Source organism: Acomys russatus, chromosome 15 (assembly GCF_903995435.1).
Source record: "Acomys russatus chromosome 15, mAcoRus1.1, whole genome shotgun sequence".
Lineage (NCBI taxonomy): Eukaryota > Metazoa > Chordata > Mammalia > Rodentia > Muridae > Acomys > Acomys russatus.
The window spans coordinates 30,856,475-30,872,827 of NC_067151.1; the positions used below are offsets into that span (position 1 = coordinate 30,856,475).

A 16,353-nucleotide genomic window follows, 5' to 3' on the forward strand; every position below is an offset into this window, starting at 1 on the left:
GAATCCCACGGAACTGCAGTTACAGATGGTTCTGAGCAACACATGGGTATTGGGAACAAACCCTTGGTCCTCTGTAAGAACAGGCAGCGCTCTTAACCACTGAGCCACCTGTCCAGGCCTAGTTCAACAGATCTTAAAGATAAGCACGCACAGAATTTTACCTAGCTTGGGAACAGCTAGTATAACTAGTCTTGGGAACAGTAATGACCTAGAATTGCTCCTTTATAGTGTATCAATGCTTCCAATCTACAAATGTTTGGAGTCTCTTTGGCAAAGCCGTATGTTGGCTTGCGCTGTTTTTCCATGTGTATGTATACGTATACGTATCATAGTGTGTATGCGGAGGTCAGTTCTTTTCTTCCACCACGCAGGTCGCAGGGATGGAGCTCAGGCCACTGTAGGCAACCACTTTTATTGGCTGCACTAACCAACTTGGACATTCCTTTCGATTTACATCTCCTTCAAATAACAATCAAGCTTAAGAAATAACGCATCTCTAAACACAATGACTTGAACTATAAAGACAGCCTCCCAGTAGCAGCTACCAGCATCTCTGCATCTTTGTACTACGTCAGGCCACCCCAAAACCAGCTTAAAGTAATGCCCAAGATTTCAGGTACTTTGACCTTAGTGGAAAGGCTGTCCTGGCGCTAACTCCCCAGCGGCTCATACAGCCACCAGACCTGCTTCCAGAAGTACACGTGCTGATTATTCAGACTCAGTGAGCGAGAACCTGAGGGATGATTTCAGACTCCTGCACTTCTAATTTCCTAGTTTCACTTTGGACACCACCCAGGGCTAGGACTGCCTGAAGTTCTCCTCTTCAGTATAATGGATTGACCTTAGAAATATACACCTATCTTTCATGACTCACTTTTTAAATTTGTACTTTTTAAAAATGGCATTAATAAATTGGCTCAATAGGTATACTGGTTAATAAGTCTGATAGTAAAATAAAGGTAGCCATGGTTTACAGTTTTAAAAAAGGTATTTTCCTAAGATATTAATTATGGACATTTAAATGAAATATAAAGCCTAAAATGTTCTGACAAAGAACTTATGGATCACATTTACTTAATAACAAATTATCTAGTTTTTGAGTAAAACATTTTGAAGACCATGTATTTTCAAAGAACTGATGTGTTAGATAAATCATTTTATATTGTAGACTGTAAAAACATTATAAGCAACGTGCAGGTTTTTGTGCTAAGGGAATAAGGGAAGATATTTAATAATAAGCAAAAAATTAGGTGGCAAGTATTTTAAAATGTCTGGTTATGAGAGGCCTAATATTATAAGGAATAACATCTCTGAGCACTAGACCTATAAACATAGAAATCTAGCAAACACACGCTGCCACGCAATTCAGAATCCCAGAGTGCACTCTGTAAACCTGTGACCAATGACAATTCCTTCATCTACCAACATAGCCCTTCAGATGCCGACCATTAATTTTCGTACAACCCCTTCCACCCCACAACGAACTAAGGCCCCGTAATAGAGACTATGAGACATGAGATAAAAATTGGTCCTGAAGACATCACTCCTGAATTCAGTAAATATTTATTGAGAACGTGTATCTCTAGCTCTGGGGAGCATTTGACAGACAGACCCCTCACCTCCAAAGAGCTCACCCTGTAAAGCACACCTGCCCAGCTCTCACTCAGTCACTGCCAGAATTTAATTCATCCTTCAAGATCTGCCAAGACAAGGACTTCCTCTGTAAGGGCAAATAAGAGTTTTTAAATGTATTATTGAGGAGGGGAATGGCTCACATCAGGTGTCCCCATAGGTCAGAGGAAGACTGTCCAGTTTGCAGAGCTTTGCCCTGCTGGGCCTCTTCACTAGGGCCCAGGCCTTGAAACCTTTTCTTATGCAAATCTTTCTGCAGACTGCTTTGGGAGAGTTTGTAATGTGCATGCAGTTGCCTGGCGATTCTGTGCCCAGGACTCTCCTGTTCACACTCTCCAACCCTATTATAGTTCATCCTTGACTTCTCCTGAGGCACGCCAGGCTTCTGTTCTGCCTCACTTCCTTTTCTCTTCTGGCAACAGCCTGGCTATCTTTGCTTCCCTGGTTCCTTATGTTAGCAGCTTCCTTAAAGCTCCCTCTTCATTAAGGACCCTCATCAACACCAAGTGGTGCGTCTGCACGCTTTGTTCTAAGCTTCAGATAGTCTGTGCAACAATAGTTTGGGATGTTACTCAAAAAAATAAAATCCTCAAAAAGAATGGTTTAAGGAATTCTGTCATAAAGCTCCTTTAAGATACTTATTAAGGGATGTGTAATTTAGCCAAGGGTATTTCTGCAGTACTGTCAATTCCCACCATGGCACACTTGATTTCACAAGATCACTACTATAGAAGGTATTTGGTGTGCAACAGCAACTAATACACATAATGGTTAAATACCATAATTTAATGTTTGGTTTTGTATAAAATTTAACTGTTAACTGAAATACCTATTAGCTTCATCACAAATTATATAATTCAGAACTCTAGCTATGGGCCTGCAGGTGAGATGATGTCAACTCAAATGCCCCTATGATCCAGACCCTTTTAAATTTTAAAATTGGAAAATACACCCTATTTTGTGAATTTTAATTTTCCAAATGTTCCTGAAAAGAATTAGCAGGCTCATCCTCTAGTTTTGTTGTTGTTGTTTTTAAAGAATAGTCCATTTGTCACAGATGTACCCTTTTCTTCTGGTGAGGCAGCAGTCACCACTGTGTGACCTGTGGTGTGCTACCCTCCTCTCACAGGCATTCTCTCCTCCCATAAAAAAATGAGCAAGAAGGGACAAGAGTCAGTTTCCTCTGTTTCGTTGACTCTTGGAGCTGTCATTGTATTTGAATGCCTGATTTCAATCGTACAGCAACAACAAATAGCAGTATTTATTCTGAAAGGCTGTGTATGCCAAGAAGCATATATTAGCAGCTTCCAACTCGGTCTCTGGGAATGATTCGCAGCTCTGAGCCATGCTTCAGAAAAACATTTCCTACACAAACAAACAGAAACGCAGAGTTAGGCATCTAAAGAGCACAAGTAATATTGGCATTCCAGCAACAGGCACATGGCAAACAAGGTGGTAAGGAAGGGAGCGTACCCCAGTGTCCTCAGAGCTGGTACCCATTCAAAGCCCTGACCCATTGCTCTTCCGCCTCAGACTCCAACAAGTGCTTAAACTGTAAGGCACTCCAGCCACTGCCATGCCAGCAAACGCAGGAAGTGACATCAATCAATGGTACCACCAATAGGAAAAGTCAATACAATGCCACTGAGATTCTGATGCTTGGGCTTGACCCCCTGATGAGATGATAACCAAGCTCAGTGACTCATGTGCAGGTCTCAGTTGAAAGGCGACAAAGAGGTTAACATGTGAGAGTAAACAAAGACTCAAGTTCTATAAGCTAACAAAACGTCTAGAACCAGAAAGACAACACCATCTACTCTCAGTCATACAGGGTACTTATGTAGTACAGGGCCTCACGACTTTCAATAAATAAAAAATTCAATGTAAAGTAGGTAAATACTCATGATCATTGATTATGGTGACAAACCCTGCAATGTAAGTCACTCTTCATTTTCTAGATTTGTGACTTTCACCAGTGGCCTACAAAAACAATATAATTGTTTAAAAATAAAAATCTTCTGTATAGAATTGATTAGAAGCCATGTATTGCTCAAGAATGATGCTACATTATACTAAACAGCACAGCTTCAAAGCACCACAGTTAGGATAGCAGCCCAAAGAACGTGTGTGGAGAAATTCAGATGTCCCACAGTTTAAGAGCACCTTTACTAAAGGGGGGACACATTCACCCCGGCAGCTGGCCAGGACGTCCATGTTTGGTGCTGGGCTATGTTCACACAGCTCTCGGGTGATAGCAGCCTTTGAGATACCGGTGGCTGTAGCTGTTTAAAGGAATGGTGGCTCGCACATCTCGGCTTGCACCTCTTGCTGGCACTGGATGCTAAGTACGGAATATCCAGACCTGAAGCAATTCACTGACTGCTTAAAGCCAGGGTCAGTCAGTCCCTGGCAACACAATCTCACCTTTAGACTTCTTTGTTACATATACTAACTAAATACTTCCACTTCCTAAACCATTATTAATAAGATTTGCATTTACTTATAATGAAAAACCATAGAAAACTTATGAATGAAACCAATTATCAATGAGTTACAAGTAGACCGCTACATAAGCTCTACACAGCTGAGTCTTCTAAAAAATCCCACCTAGTTGAAATAAATACAATACTCAGTTTTGATGGGCACACAAGCAGACACTCACCAGCAGTCTGTGCAGGATTTATTCCTATTCCATCTGGAAAATAAATTGTAAATCATTTAAGTTATTTCTATAGCTAAATTTAATAGTAACAAGAGATTTGCCAGAACAGAGCAGCTATGGGCACAAGCAAAGGCTAGCAACTACAGCCCCAGGACAGACAACACTCTCCCAGGCAATCGGCCTATCTGTGGACACCGCCCAGCGTTTATAAGCACTGCCAGATGAGATGAACGCTCTTAAGTGCAATGACGCCCATGCTTCCTATAGAAGACAGTGCTTCTCATCTATCTTACTAACTTAGTAAACAGTGTTGTTTCCTATTTAAGCAACAAACACCTAATGTCACTAATCATTTCCACTGCTGAGTGGCATACAATCCCCTAGATGAGAGAGGCCACAAGTCAGTTTGTTCATGTTCTAGTGATACTCCGAATGTTTTAAACATTTCTACTGCAGAATCTATAATGTTCCAGAGTAGGCTAGTATCTTCAATGTGACAACACACAGAGGAAGAAAGTAAGACATCCAGTCACACCTACACTACACCGAGCTGCTGCACTGACCCCTCCCCTGCATAGAACTGTCTCTATGGGTCCCTTCCCAGCTACAGTAATTTATGCACAGAAGATGGCCAAGTGCTCCTCTCGTGGTGCAGTCACTGTTTACCATCTCACAAGACCAGCTCCACTGGAACGAGCCAGTGCTCCAAGGTATTCAATCCAAAGTCAAACAGGGAGGCCTGTCACACAGTGCCCTACTAGCACAGTCACGGCACAGGGAAGTCACACTCCTCTTAACTTTAGTACTCTAAAGTGCTTTCTGACACAACCTTTACTTATGTGAACCTTGCCTGAAAGGAAGCCGCCTGCAGGAGTCATCTAGAGGGAGATAAAGACACCAGATACTGTAACACTTCCCAAACTGAGCAGCGTTCAACACATACAGTGGCCTCCACGCAAAGTTTACCATTAAATGGGATGTTTATGCTGACATACACCAGGGCCTTTGGGGACTCAAGCCACAATGTCTTCAGTGCCTAAGGTTTAAGGTGGATTCTTACCATTAGTAATAATCGCACTTGTAGCTGCAGGAACTTTAAACTAAAAGGGAGAAAAGAAAACCCATGTCAATACACTTGCATGGAACCATGACAGACAGAATAAGAATGGAGCCCCCTGTCATCACTCTATAATTACTTTCAAGTAAGCGACAACAGCCAAAAAGCAGGTTACCAGAGTATACAGCAGTGGTAGAGCTTGGTTAGATGGTGAATGCAGGGGCCACGGGGTCAGGGCGGCAGGGGTGGGGCTAAGGGGGTGAGGGAAGAAAGAATGAAGGATTTGCTTTATGTGATGCAGCTGACTAGCACCGCCACTAAATCACATTTTGGTGCCACTTCCAAGTGCTGTGCCCAGAGAGGCTTTGTAAACAGTTCTCATAATTCCAGGTAGAAAAGTCTCATTTCTCAAAAGCAGAAAATACCAACATGTTTTCAAAAAACTGGACACCTCTCAAAACAACCAATTTTTACCAAAAGTACACATACATACACTTAGTATACCCAATTCGGTGGATACAAGATCAGCTCTTAAATTCACACATCACTGGTACATTCACCACCAATAAAACTCTAATATTTTTCATCTGCTGCATTAAACAGATGTGCCGATTTATTCAACCCACTGTTTCCTAACTAGAAGATAGATTGCCTTTACCTGGGCTTGTGACTTCTTTAGCATGAGCCCAGTAATGAATGATATGGGAAGAGGAGGGACACAGTGCATGCAAATACACAAGAGACAAGAGCCAGAAACACACCCGCCGCACCCATGGAGACGCAGTTAGAACCAGCACTTACTTCTTCAGCTGCAAACTTCAGCACTGCTGTGAAGGGGGTATTTTCAGGAACACTGAGACTGCAACAAGTAAACAAGTTTCAGAGAGTTGATTTCATTGCAGATGGGATAAATTTGTTTCGGGGGTTTTAAGATAGGCTGTTTCCAAGGCAAACAGCACTAATGATGAAAACAACACACTAGGAAAGTAAAGTCAAGACGAGGCACCACGCTGTGTGAAAGCACAGAGTTCTGCCTTCTCCTTTTTCTTTTCATATATGCTTACGGTTGATTGCATTTTATGTGTATGTGCCTAGGTTTGTGTGTGTACGCATGGGTAGAGGTGCTCAAGGAGGCCAAAAGAGGGCGTCAGGTCCCTCGGAACTGGAGTTACAGCCAGTTGGAAGCCATCATGTGAGTGCTGGGAATGGAACCTGAGTCCTCTGCAGAAGTAGCCAGTGCCCTTACACACAGAGCCATGGCTCCGCCCACTGACACAAGGAAGTGTAGTACGGAGGCTGAGGTTAATCAGGGGCATTTTTTTTTTTTTTTTTCTTTTTAAGGACAGGCTGTCAGGATACCCTCAAATCCAGAGAGCTCAGCTTGCCTTTGCCTCACAAATGCTGGCATTACAGGTGTGCCAGTGTGCCCGGGTGAGATGGCTGTCAGCAAGGCCAACCTCTCCAAGGTCCTCAGTCTACCTTACTGCCTCTCAACTGAGGATTAGGTAAAGAAAAAGACAAAACAAAATAAAAAACCACATACAACCTCTAAAGCAGAGAAACCAAAATGCTAGTGTTTCTCCTTAAGGTTTTCTACTTAGCATCCCATAGCCCATGACTGTCTTAATCTCACCCACTGTCACAGAGCACTCACAGGCCTCAGCCTGTCTCTGTGGGCTCACCACACCGTGCTGACTTTCAAAAGTGCAAATGAGTATTTTGTGCTAGCATTTTCCCTTTCAAATGTTATTGAATGGCTACAGTAGGTTATCTTGTTTTCCTTTCTTTCATTTCATTGCCTTTTCGCGTGGGGGTGGGGGTAGTCGGGCAGAGAATAAAAAGAAACTTTCTAGTAAGCTGGGAACAGAAGGTTTGAAAAGTTTTCGGCGATATTTTGCAAGTAGTCCAGCAGAACAACAGATTACACATGCGCACACAGCCACACATATATTTACATGCACAACACTGAATAGCTAACACGTCAGCTGCAATGTATTAACTCCCAGGAGTCCTAGGCAGTGTCCTACTGTCCTTTCCCTGTTCCTCCTCCTCACTCTTCCAGACGACACCCACACACTGCTGAGGGAGAAACCAGGAACCAGAGAAAGGTGCCCTGATTTAACATACCACAATCCTGAGCCGACCAAAACAGCCAGGCTGTAGAAACAGGCTTTCACAAGAGTAGCTATGCTCCTTATGGTAAAGGCATTGGGGCTGATTATGGATGCTGCATGAAAATGAGAGCCCTCCCCTCTCACTACTTTTGATGGAGGGGGAAAGGAGTTGTGGAAATTTTAAAATAAAACAAAAAAACCTTCTCAGAATAGGAAAATTAGAAAACTCACAAAACTCATCAGTGCTATTGTCCAGAAACAGAGTGAAGTACAGAGAACACAAATGACTGGGCGGGGAGCCGGTGCTTCACTAAGCAAAATACACTAATGAGAGGTGGCCTATGAAGAGGATGATTTAGAAGGGCAGACCACACAATCTCATCTGCATAAGAAAACAGTAGGTATGGCACTAAGGGGGGAAGAGTGGCAGACTGAAAAGCATCTCAATAAATGATTAAAAGTACTGCAGTAAATCACCTGGAATAAGAGACCATGGCTGTCTGAAAAGAGCAGTTTAGAAAATGGGCAGTTACTGGAGAGATAAGGGATAAGAGAACCATTTTAGAGATAAGGGACCAACAGGCCAAGAAACTGGATAAATCATAGGCGGGAAGCTACAGAAAGCTATGACCGTTGATACTTGCTCAGTTATCTGGGCCTTGGCGCCACTACACAAATTATGCCTTTAAAAGATCTAAGGAAATTTTGGTCTTTTGCTAGTTAGCCTAGGTCTTCTAGCTGTAGTAACTCAAAGGGAGGTCTACTTAAAAAGTTCGAGATGGGCAACCTGTGTTAATCATCAACTCAACTGCTCAAGGCAGAGTACAACAAAGACACATAGCCCCGCTGAGCACTTTTTACGAAGATCCAAGTGTGGGTGACTTGGAGCTCATCACTGAGGCACCCAGCAGTTGACACACACACACACTCTGGAGTTAATACTCTGGAGTTAACCGTGTTAGGGTCGGACCTGTCAAGAGTCACACACACACACACACACACACACACACACACACACACACACACACAAACACTCTGGAGTTAACCGTTTTAGGGTCGGACCTGTCAAGAGTCACACACACACACACACACACACACACACACACACACACACACACACTAACACTCTGGAGTTAACCGTGTTAGGGTCGGACCTGTCAAGACACACACACACACACACACACACACACACACTCACTCACTCACTCACTCACTCACTCACTCACTCACTCACTCACTCACTCACTCACTCACTCTCTGGAGTTAACCGTGTTAGGGTCGGACCTGTCAAGAGTCCAGACTTAGGAAGTAAGTCTTCCCTAACGTCCAGCAACAGCTGGTCCAAATAAAGGTCTTTAAATCAAGTAAAAGGGAAAAGATCTTCCCATTGCACCTGCCCACCCAGCGCATTCTGAGGGGCGCTGGCTTCTCAGCAGGAATGTTGCACCCCTCTTCGTGCACGCCCCTGTCCCCCAAGGCCCGGCCGGCTCCAGCCCTGCCTGTCACTCACACTTTGTACGGTAGCCGCGGGTCCGAAGTCAGCGTGATTTTAAAAGACACCTTCGACCTGCAGGGGAGAACGAGAGAGGGTTATTATCCGGTCCGGTCGCGGGGCCAAGGGCGGGACCAAGGGACCGACACTTACATGATGGATCCCCCCCTACTCACACACCGCCACTAGCCGCCCGCCGCGCTTCCTCGATGGCCGGCAACGGGGGCCTTCGCGGCCCACGTCGCCCTCCAGAGCGGCTATCTACAGAGCGCCTGAAAACTGTGCCGGCGCTCACAGACAACAGAAGACTGCTATCCCGGAGACAGCAATTTATTCTGAGTGTATATCTATCAAGACAAAGTATGACTGATAGATAAAGAACATGTTTCCACTTTTGATCGCTTATTGACACATTTTTAGTTAGGCAATGAAATGGAGGTCAAATAGAGTGGCCGCTAGGTCCCCACTGGCTGGCTTCGGCGGAAGTAGGTGCTGTGAGGAAGCCGGACGTAGTGGCGGAGCTGCGGGGGAAGGACTCAAGGCGGGGCGGATGAGGAAGCATTGCGGAGTTGCTAAGCAACCTTCGAGCACGCACTGATAGGTACTAGAGAAGCTAGCTGCATTCAACTGCTTTAATTATCAGTATTCTTTGATCTTTCTAACATCCCTGTTAATACGGCTTGCATTCCTTATAATTGTCTCTTCATACTTCGCTACCTACTTTTAAATAATTTCAAAAGAAAGTTATTACGACAGAATTGTGCTGAGATTGCTGTTAGGGTCCAGAAGGGGGGAAAAAAATCTTTATTTCAGCACTAGACAGTCTTGGAGGAAAGACTAATCAGCACATTCCAGTAGTTCTTAATGTGGCCAAATAGAGTTTAACTCATGTGCAAGGTTGCCAGTCAGGTATATATTCACATATATTCACCTTACCAACCGACGAACCTTGAGCACCTGTGTTCCCCAGGCACTAAACCAAAGCTTGAGGCTCCTCTGTGCACCAGACACTAAGCTAAAGGATGAGCTCACTGTGTACACCGACACTAAACCAAGGACTGTGATCCCAAATTGATAAGGCCCAGCCTTTAGGATCTATCAGTCAGTTGTATTTCTATAGTGAGTGGGAGAGTGGTCTCTAATCTTTATCACAATGTAAACACCAAGGTAAAATAAGCATTCCATCTCACAATAACCACGCCTTTTAAAAGAACTCATGCAGTGAGGGGAAGAAGCAAGAAATAGGCACTGAATCAAGCGAGGAATCCAGTCTGCTTTTAGAGTGACTCTTAGGTTCTTCATCTTTCCTCCGGTTCTATGGTTAGATGCTCTCCTATGCATCTTTCTCCCAAAGGTGAGAAGCCTGGTGCTGACTGTAGGTAGCATTCTAATATTCTCCTGCTGTATGCCTTGTAGTGAATCCAAGAGACTTATATTGATGTGTAGATTTGGAGACCAAGAGCTGTTTTCTAACGTCCATAGAATTAATTGGCATAACTGCAGTGTTGTCTCTGAAGACAAAATTACCAGTGGTGTGCACCTGTCTACCTACTGCCATGTATTTAAACAACACAAAGTTAGAATACAAATTTCAGTCTGTTTCTAAGAAAACACACGTTTTATATTTTAAATAAAATTTGCAGCCTGTTGTCTAGTTTTGGTTCTGCTTACATAAGAAACCATGTGACAACATGCTGAAGAGAACACCAGTGTTACATCTGGGACGAAAGGTTATCCTGGAACTTGGTAGTCAAGGAATATCACAAGGTCACATTGCATAACAACAACAACCAAACAAACAAACCAAAAACCGAAAACCTCACCCAAGAGATTTATTGACAGAAAAAAAAAAAACCAGGAAGGGCCAAGAAGCAGCAGAGAACTGGGCAAAATATGGGGTTTATGTAGAGTTTCTTGATGGGGGGGGGTGGCAGAACTTTCCAAGGTGGCCTGGAACTAGAGGGATTATTTGATTTGATCTTTAGGCAAGCTCAGAGATTGGGGGGATTTTATCTGTAGAGCTGGGCCTGACTACTCTCCTGCCTTGGGGCTTGGAATGGTAGTTAGGACCAATAGAGTTGTCTGCTTGAGGGATTGGACAGGTGGACCTCCTCAGACGGGAAGCTGGCTGTTCCTGTGCCTCAAAAGGTCAGGCTCAACCTCAAGGGGTCCCAGCTACCAGAGCAGTATAGGAGCCTGGCAACCTGAGGACTCTGAGGGCAGGGCTTACAAGGAGTCTGTGTACATGGCAGGGAAAGCCCTCCTGCCACCCAAGTTGGCATGAATAGCCAACAACCATGCTTTGTTCAGAGTTCCTGTTTATGTACATAAGAGAGTGAAAACAAGATTAAATCTGATGCCACTTCAGAAATACTGTACTACATCAAAATAATAAGGGAAAAAGCACTGCATTTTTGTCAAGTTCCAAAGAAACACTCAGGGCTGGCATGTTGCTGTTGCAGGATATTTGATCCCACTGTGAACCACAAGACTGTGAACTGTAGAGACCTGCCTCTCATTTGGTGTGGCTCAGCCCTAACTCTCACCTTTAGCCCAAGAGCTTTTTCCTCACTGTCTACAAGTAGTTGTGGTGTGGTTCAGCCCTAACATGCACCTTTAATCCAAGAGCTTTTCTGTATACAGACTTAAATAAAGTTAACCCTAGGTCAAGGGGCAGAGCAAGCAACCAGGTGACAAGAATTAAACAGGAAGGAGGGACATTGAGAGTAGAGTACGTAAGACAGTGTGGAGAAGACAAAGGGACTTGTGGCTTTTTCCATCTGGAAGCTTGACTGAGTAGGAAGGTCAGCTGGGTGCTTTCTCTGCCTCTCTTAGCTAGTAGGTTTTCTCCCCAGCATCTGGATCCTGAGTTTTTATTGGTAAAATCTGGGACTTTTTAAATTTTATAACAACAAATTGTGGGCAGTTTTGGAGCAGTTTGTGGAACAGGGCATATATGAGCCTCCTTTGAAGGGGCTCAACCTCTTTCTGAACTGAACCAAGGTGCTGATTTGACTCTCTTAAGTTATGTATCATTTCTTTCTTCTGCCTCCCAAACTTGACTTCAAATTCTAGAGCTTACCTCTTAAACTGCTTCTTCACTTCCTCTAGCCATGCATCTCTCCTCACTTACTTCGTAAGTGTCCTCTCTGAGCTTCTTGGACCCCAGTTCCTCTCTTGATCTGCTTACCATCTCTCCTTTCTCTAGTCTCTTCCTCTCTTGCCCCTCCTCACCTAGTCTCTTGGCCAGGTTCAGTCTGGACCCTTCTAGATGCCTCTGGCTGAACTCTCCCTTACATCCACAATAAAGTCCTTCTCTTCAACAATACCTAGGCGTGGTCATGTCTTCATTTTCATTCAGTTATCAAAAGATACTGAGTCGTACCTATTTGTAACTGTTTAGACCTCTTTCCCACTGTAATTCCTTCTTGCTGCCACCATGTGTTTGTATCCTCAGAATGGCCATCTTTAGGGCCTTGTAGATTCACATACATTCAATATTTTGTTTGCAATATTTAAAAATCAGGCCATTTTTAATTGGCAAATTTTATAACAAAAAGGGACCTTCTAATTTGCTAAAAATTTAAAATTCTAAGATATCTTTAATTACTATAAACAGAAGCAGACTCTGAAGTGAATTTTAAGAGATATTTGGAAAATGTAGTGTTTTAAGACAATAGACAGCATAAATGGCCTAATGTGTTCTGGAAAAGACCCAATTAGTGTCACAGAAAGCCATAAATTACTGCAGAAGTAAACTGTGTGACCACACTACATCTCATTAAAGGCCAACAAAACATAGCAGTGCTGTATTTGTAAAAGTGTAGAAAATTAGCATTATTAGAAAACAAAGTCAAGGACCAGTAGTGTAGCTCTCCAGGACATATATAAAGCACATGGCTCTGGCCTCAGTGTCCAGCACACACACAACAACAACAAACACACGTCAGGATGAAATTAAATCACATTGCTAAATAGAAGCTAGGCATCCGTAGAGGAACTGTGAGAGGGAAATTCTAGAAGATGGCCCAAGCCCTGTTCCTGTTTGTGCCACCTGTAGAGCTATAGTGAAACCCTGGCTTCACCTTTCATGATAAAACTAATAGGTTTTCTCTGCAGACAAGCCAATTCCAGATTAATTAAAAGTAACAAAAGGGCAGGCTGTTCACTAGTCTCAGAGAATGAGATCAGGGAAATCACCATGCAGATTGGGGGGGGGGAGAGAGAGAGAGAGAGAGAGAGAGAGAGAGAGAGAGAGAGAGAGAGAGAGAGAGAGAGAGAGAGAGAGGTGGGAAAGGGGGGAAGGGATTAGGCTTCAGTCTGCCTACCTGTGATGTCATTGCCTACTTGTTGCCATGGGGACATGGCCCTACCCAAGATTATAAAAAGCCAAACTCTCCTCATGGCTCTCTCTCTTACCTCTTTCTTTCTCTCTCCTCCTATCTCTCAGTCTCTTTCTGGGGTATGCCTCTTCCCTTTCCTTCTCTCCCCATGCTCACTTACTAAACCTCCTGTAATCTAATATCTGATGCCCAACATCTATTATCTTATTATCTTATTTTTAATTATTAAATTGGGGATTCACTGGAAGAGGAGGTACCCAACCCCAATCTGCATGGCTGTGGCTGTTCCTTCTTCATAACCTACAACTAGGACTATTGCTAGTTGGTGAGACCACCACACAGCTCTTTCTCCATTGCCACCTGCCACCGCAGCCACAAATCCTAGTACTGGATGGGCTGTGTCCCAGGGCCAGCTCAGCTACGAGCTGCATTCTTTTGGTCACTGACCAGAACTGACAAGTCACTGGAACAGTCTGTGCACCTGTCATCTGAGTCATAATCTGTTTCTGGGGACACCCTAACAGATTACTGGCTTTACCTTCCCATGAAAACCAGTCCACCCACTGCTTCTCTAGGCTCCTCTGGGAAGCCTTCTGAGAATTTCAAATCCCTGTGCCCACATAAAGGGCTACCAAGCTTATATACCTCTTCAACAAAACCTGGACAGATCCAAAACTAAAGTGTTTTAATTATTGCCAGCAATCGGGTAAAATGGAAGGAAGTTCCCGATATTCAAACCTTTTCTTTGCTCTCCCAAAATTTTCAAACATTGTCAGCATTGCCTCTCTCCTTATTTTCAAGCCTTTTCTCTTTGCTCTCCCAAGAGTTTCAAATGTACACCTAAAGGGAATTTTCTCCCTAACCTGCTAACATCGCCTTCTTCCCACATATGTGTTCCGGTATCCTGTCAGACTTCCTACATCCAGGACATCATCAAAGCAGCTACTTACAGATGTTCCAGTCCACCCTCACAGGTTATGTCAGCTGGACCTGCATTGCCCCTCCTAGCTGCAGATGTTATCAAACCCTGGACAGCAAATGCAACAGCCTGTTCTTCCGGAACTTGGCCAACATCTCAGCCTTTTAACCCCCTGTTGCTGCCTTACTGTCCCCAGGAAGCAGTCAAAGACATTGATTACTTCACCCCTTATCCATTTATAAAAGGCTAAAATGGTGTACTCCAGACCTGGGACAAACAGCTCCAGGTATTCCTAGCATTCCTTGGTCCCTACCTGTTGCAGGACATGGCTGGCATACCCTGTCTTCTACGCTGAACTTTCAGAAAAGAACTTTTCCTTCCCGTTCACTATATAATCTGGACATTTTATTGTATTGTGCGCTCGCTCTCCCTCTCTCTCTCTCTCTCTCTCTCTCTCTCTCCCTCCCCCCTCACTTTCTCTCTCTCCCTCTCTCCCCCACTTACATGGCAGCCAAAAGCTGCTTCCAATGAACCTACATTTATATATTTGAACTTACCTTACATAAAAAACAATGCAATGCTCCTTGTATTTTAATTATAGGAAAAGGGAGGAATGTTAGGATTCTGCTTCAGTCTGCCTACCTATGATGTCAGAGCCTACCTGCCATGGGGACATGGCCTTACCCAAGATTATAAAAGGCCAAATCCTCTTCATGGCTCTCTCTCTTTCCTCCTCTCTCTCCCTATCTCTTGGTCTCTCTCTGGGGTACCATCCTCCCTTTCCTTCTCTCCCCATTCTCACTTAATAAACCTCATGTAATCTAATATCTGTTGCCTGACATCTTACTTTCTTATTTTTAATTAGTAATGAGAGGGGGGGCAGAAGATCAGGATTATATAGGGAAGAATATCTGAGGAAGGGGAATTCCAGGCCCTGGGCTGGAAAGCTCAAGGTAGAGGGCAGGGTATGCCAGTCAAACCCTGTAGTAGGTAGGGACTGAGGGATGCTGGGAGAACCTAAAGGCCAGGTCCACTTCGATATGTTAAATAGGCACCCCAGCCACTTGTCCTGGGTTCTGAATCCCAAAAGCATGAATTAAAAAATAATAGCCAGAATATCTTAAGTGGCCAACAACCATGACAATCATGGGACCTCAAGCAGGTAACTCTTGGGAAGGAATATCCTATCTGCATGTCAGTTCCTCTGCTGTCTCAAAGTGGTAGATACCCATAGAGGTGAGTATGTGGGTCTTATCAGGGGTGTAAGATGTACTTCTGCATGGGGGGCTTCCTTACCACATCATCGTTTGAACTCCTTTATAGGGAGTTTCTTGGATCCAGGCAGCCCACGGGTGTTCTCAGTCAAGTGAACTTTCCAGGCCAGAGTTTTCAGCCAATCTAAGGCCTTTAAGTCATTTACTGTTCATATTCAAGAGTTTTCTCCCCTCAATAATCCACCAAAACTCACTGGGATAGAATAATATCTCAAATGTCATCAAGACCCACCTTTCTATCAATTATGAAAATTACTTTGCATAAGTGAGACCACAAAACACAGGCTTTAACTGTGATTGGCCTTGACTGTAGGTTACAATTGTGAGACTGGGTGTTAGATACTCAGTACCTTCAGTGACTACCCCTTCTCACAGACGCCACCAGCCACTCTACTGAGGCATTGTCTGAGAACCTAATAGTCTTTCAGGGTTCAGCATCTCTTACCTGGGAAAGGTAGAAAATCAAGCAGGATATTGTTGGCCACATGTCCTGTTCCCTGTGCCCTTCCCTGACTCGTGACTAAGAATCGTAGAGACTGCTTGAAGGCCTGTGCTGTTGACAGACTGGGGATTAGATAGCTCCCATGGGAGGCAGTTAGATAGAGGAGAGAGACCATGACTAGGTAAAAGAGATGGTAAATGTCTAAGATGGCTGGCTTCTTCCTTTCCTCCTGACCTGAAACAAAAGCATGGCAGGCTAAAACAAAGACCTGTGAAAGGAGTAGCAAACCAGAATCCATCTTAGACCTGTCCTCCATCTTTTTTTTTTTTTTTTCATTTTCTTACTTATTTTTATTTTTAACACATTTTTATTGAAAAATAAAATAATTCATATTACATCTCATTTGCTATCCCATTCC

The 16,353-nt window shown here is 43.8% G+C and overlaps 1 protein-coding gene across 1 annotated transcript; it reads right to left on the reverse strand.

The window, feature by feature from the left end:
* Positions 1 to 1,969: 1,969 nt before the first annotated feature.
* Positions 1,970 to 9,250, reverse strand: Ufm1 (ubiquitin fold modifier 1). The gene is made up of 6 exons (XM_051157134.1): positions 9,111 to 9,250; positions 8,976 to 9,032; positions 6,153 to 6,210; positions 5,355 to 5,394; positions 4,295 to 4,327; positions 1,970 to 2,997 (listed from the first exon to the last, which is right to left on the reverse strand). Coding segments are annotated over exons 1-6 (258 nt in total). The 5' UTR covers positions 9,113 to 9,250; the 3' UTR covers positions 1,970 to 2,929.
* Positions 9,251 to 16,353: the final 7,103 nt, after the last annotated feature.

Coding starts and splice junctions, on each gene's coding strand:
- Ufm1 (XM_051157134.1), bottom strand. Junction 6,211..8,975: donor CCGCGGCTACCGTACAAAGT/GTGAGTGACAGG, acceptor TACTTGTTGCAG/TCTCAGTGTTCCTGAAAATA. Junction 5,395..6,152: donor TGAAGTTTGCAGCTGAAGAA/GTAAGTGCTGGT, acceptor TCTCCCTTTTAG/TTTAAAGTTCCTGCAGCTAC.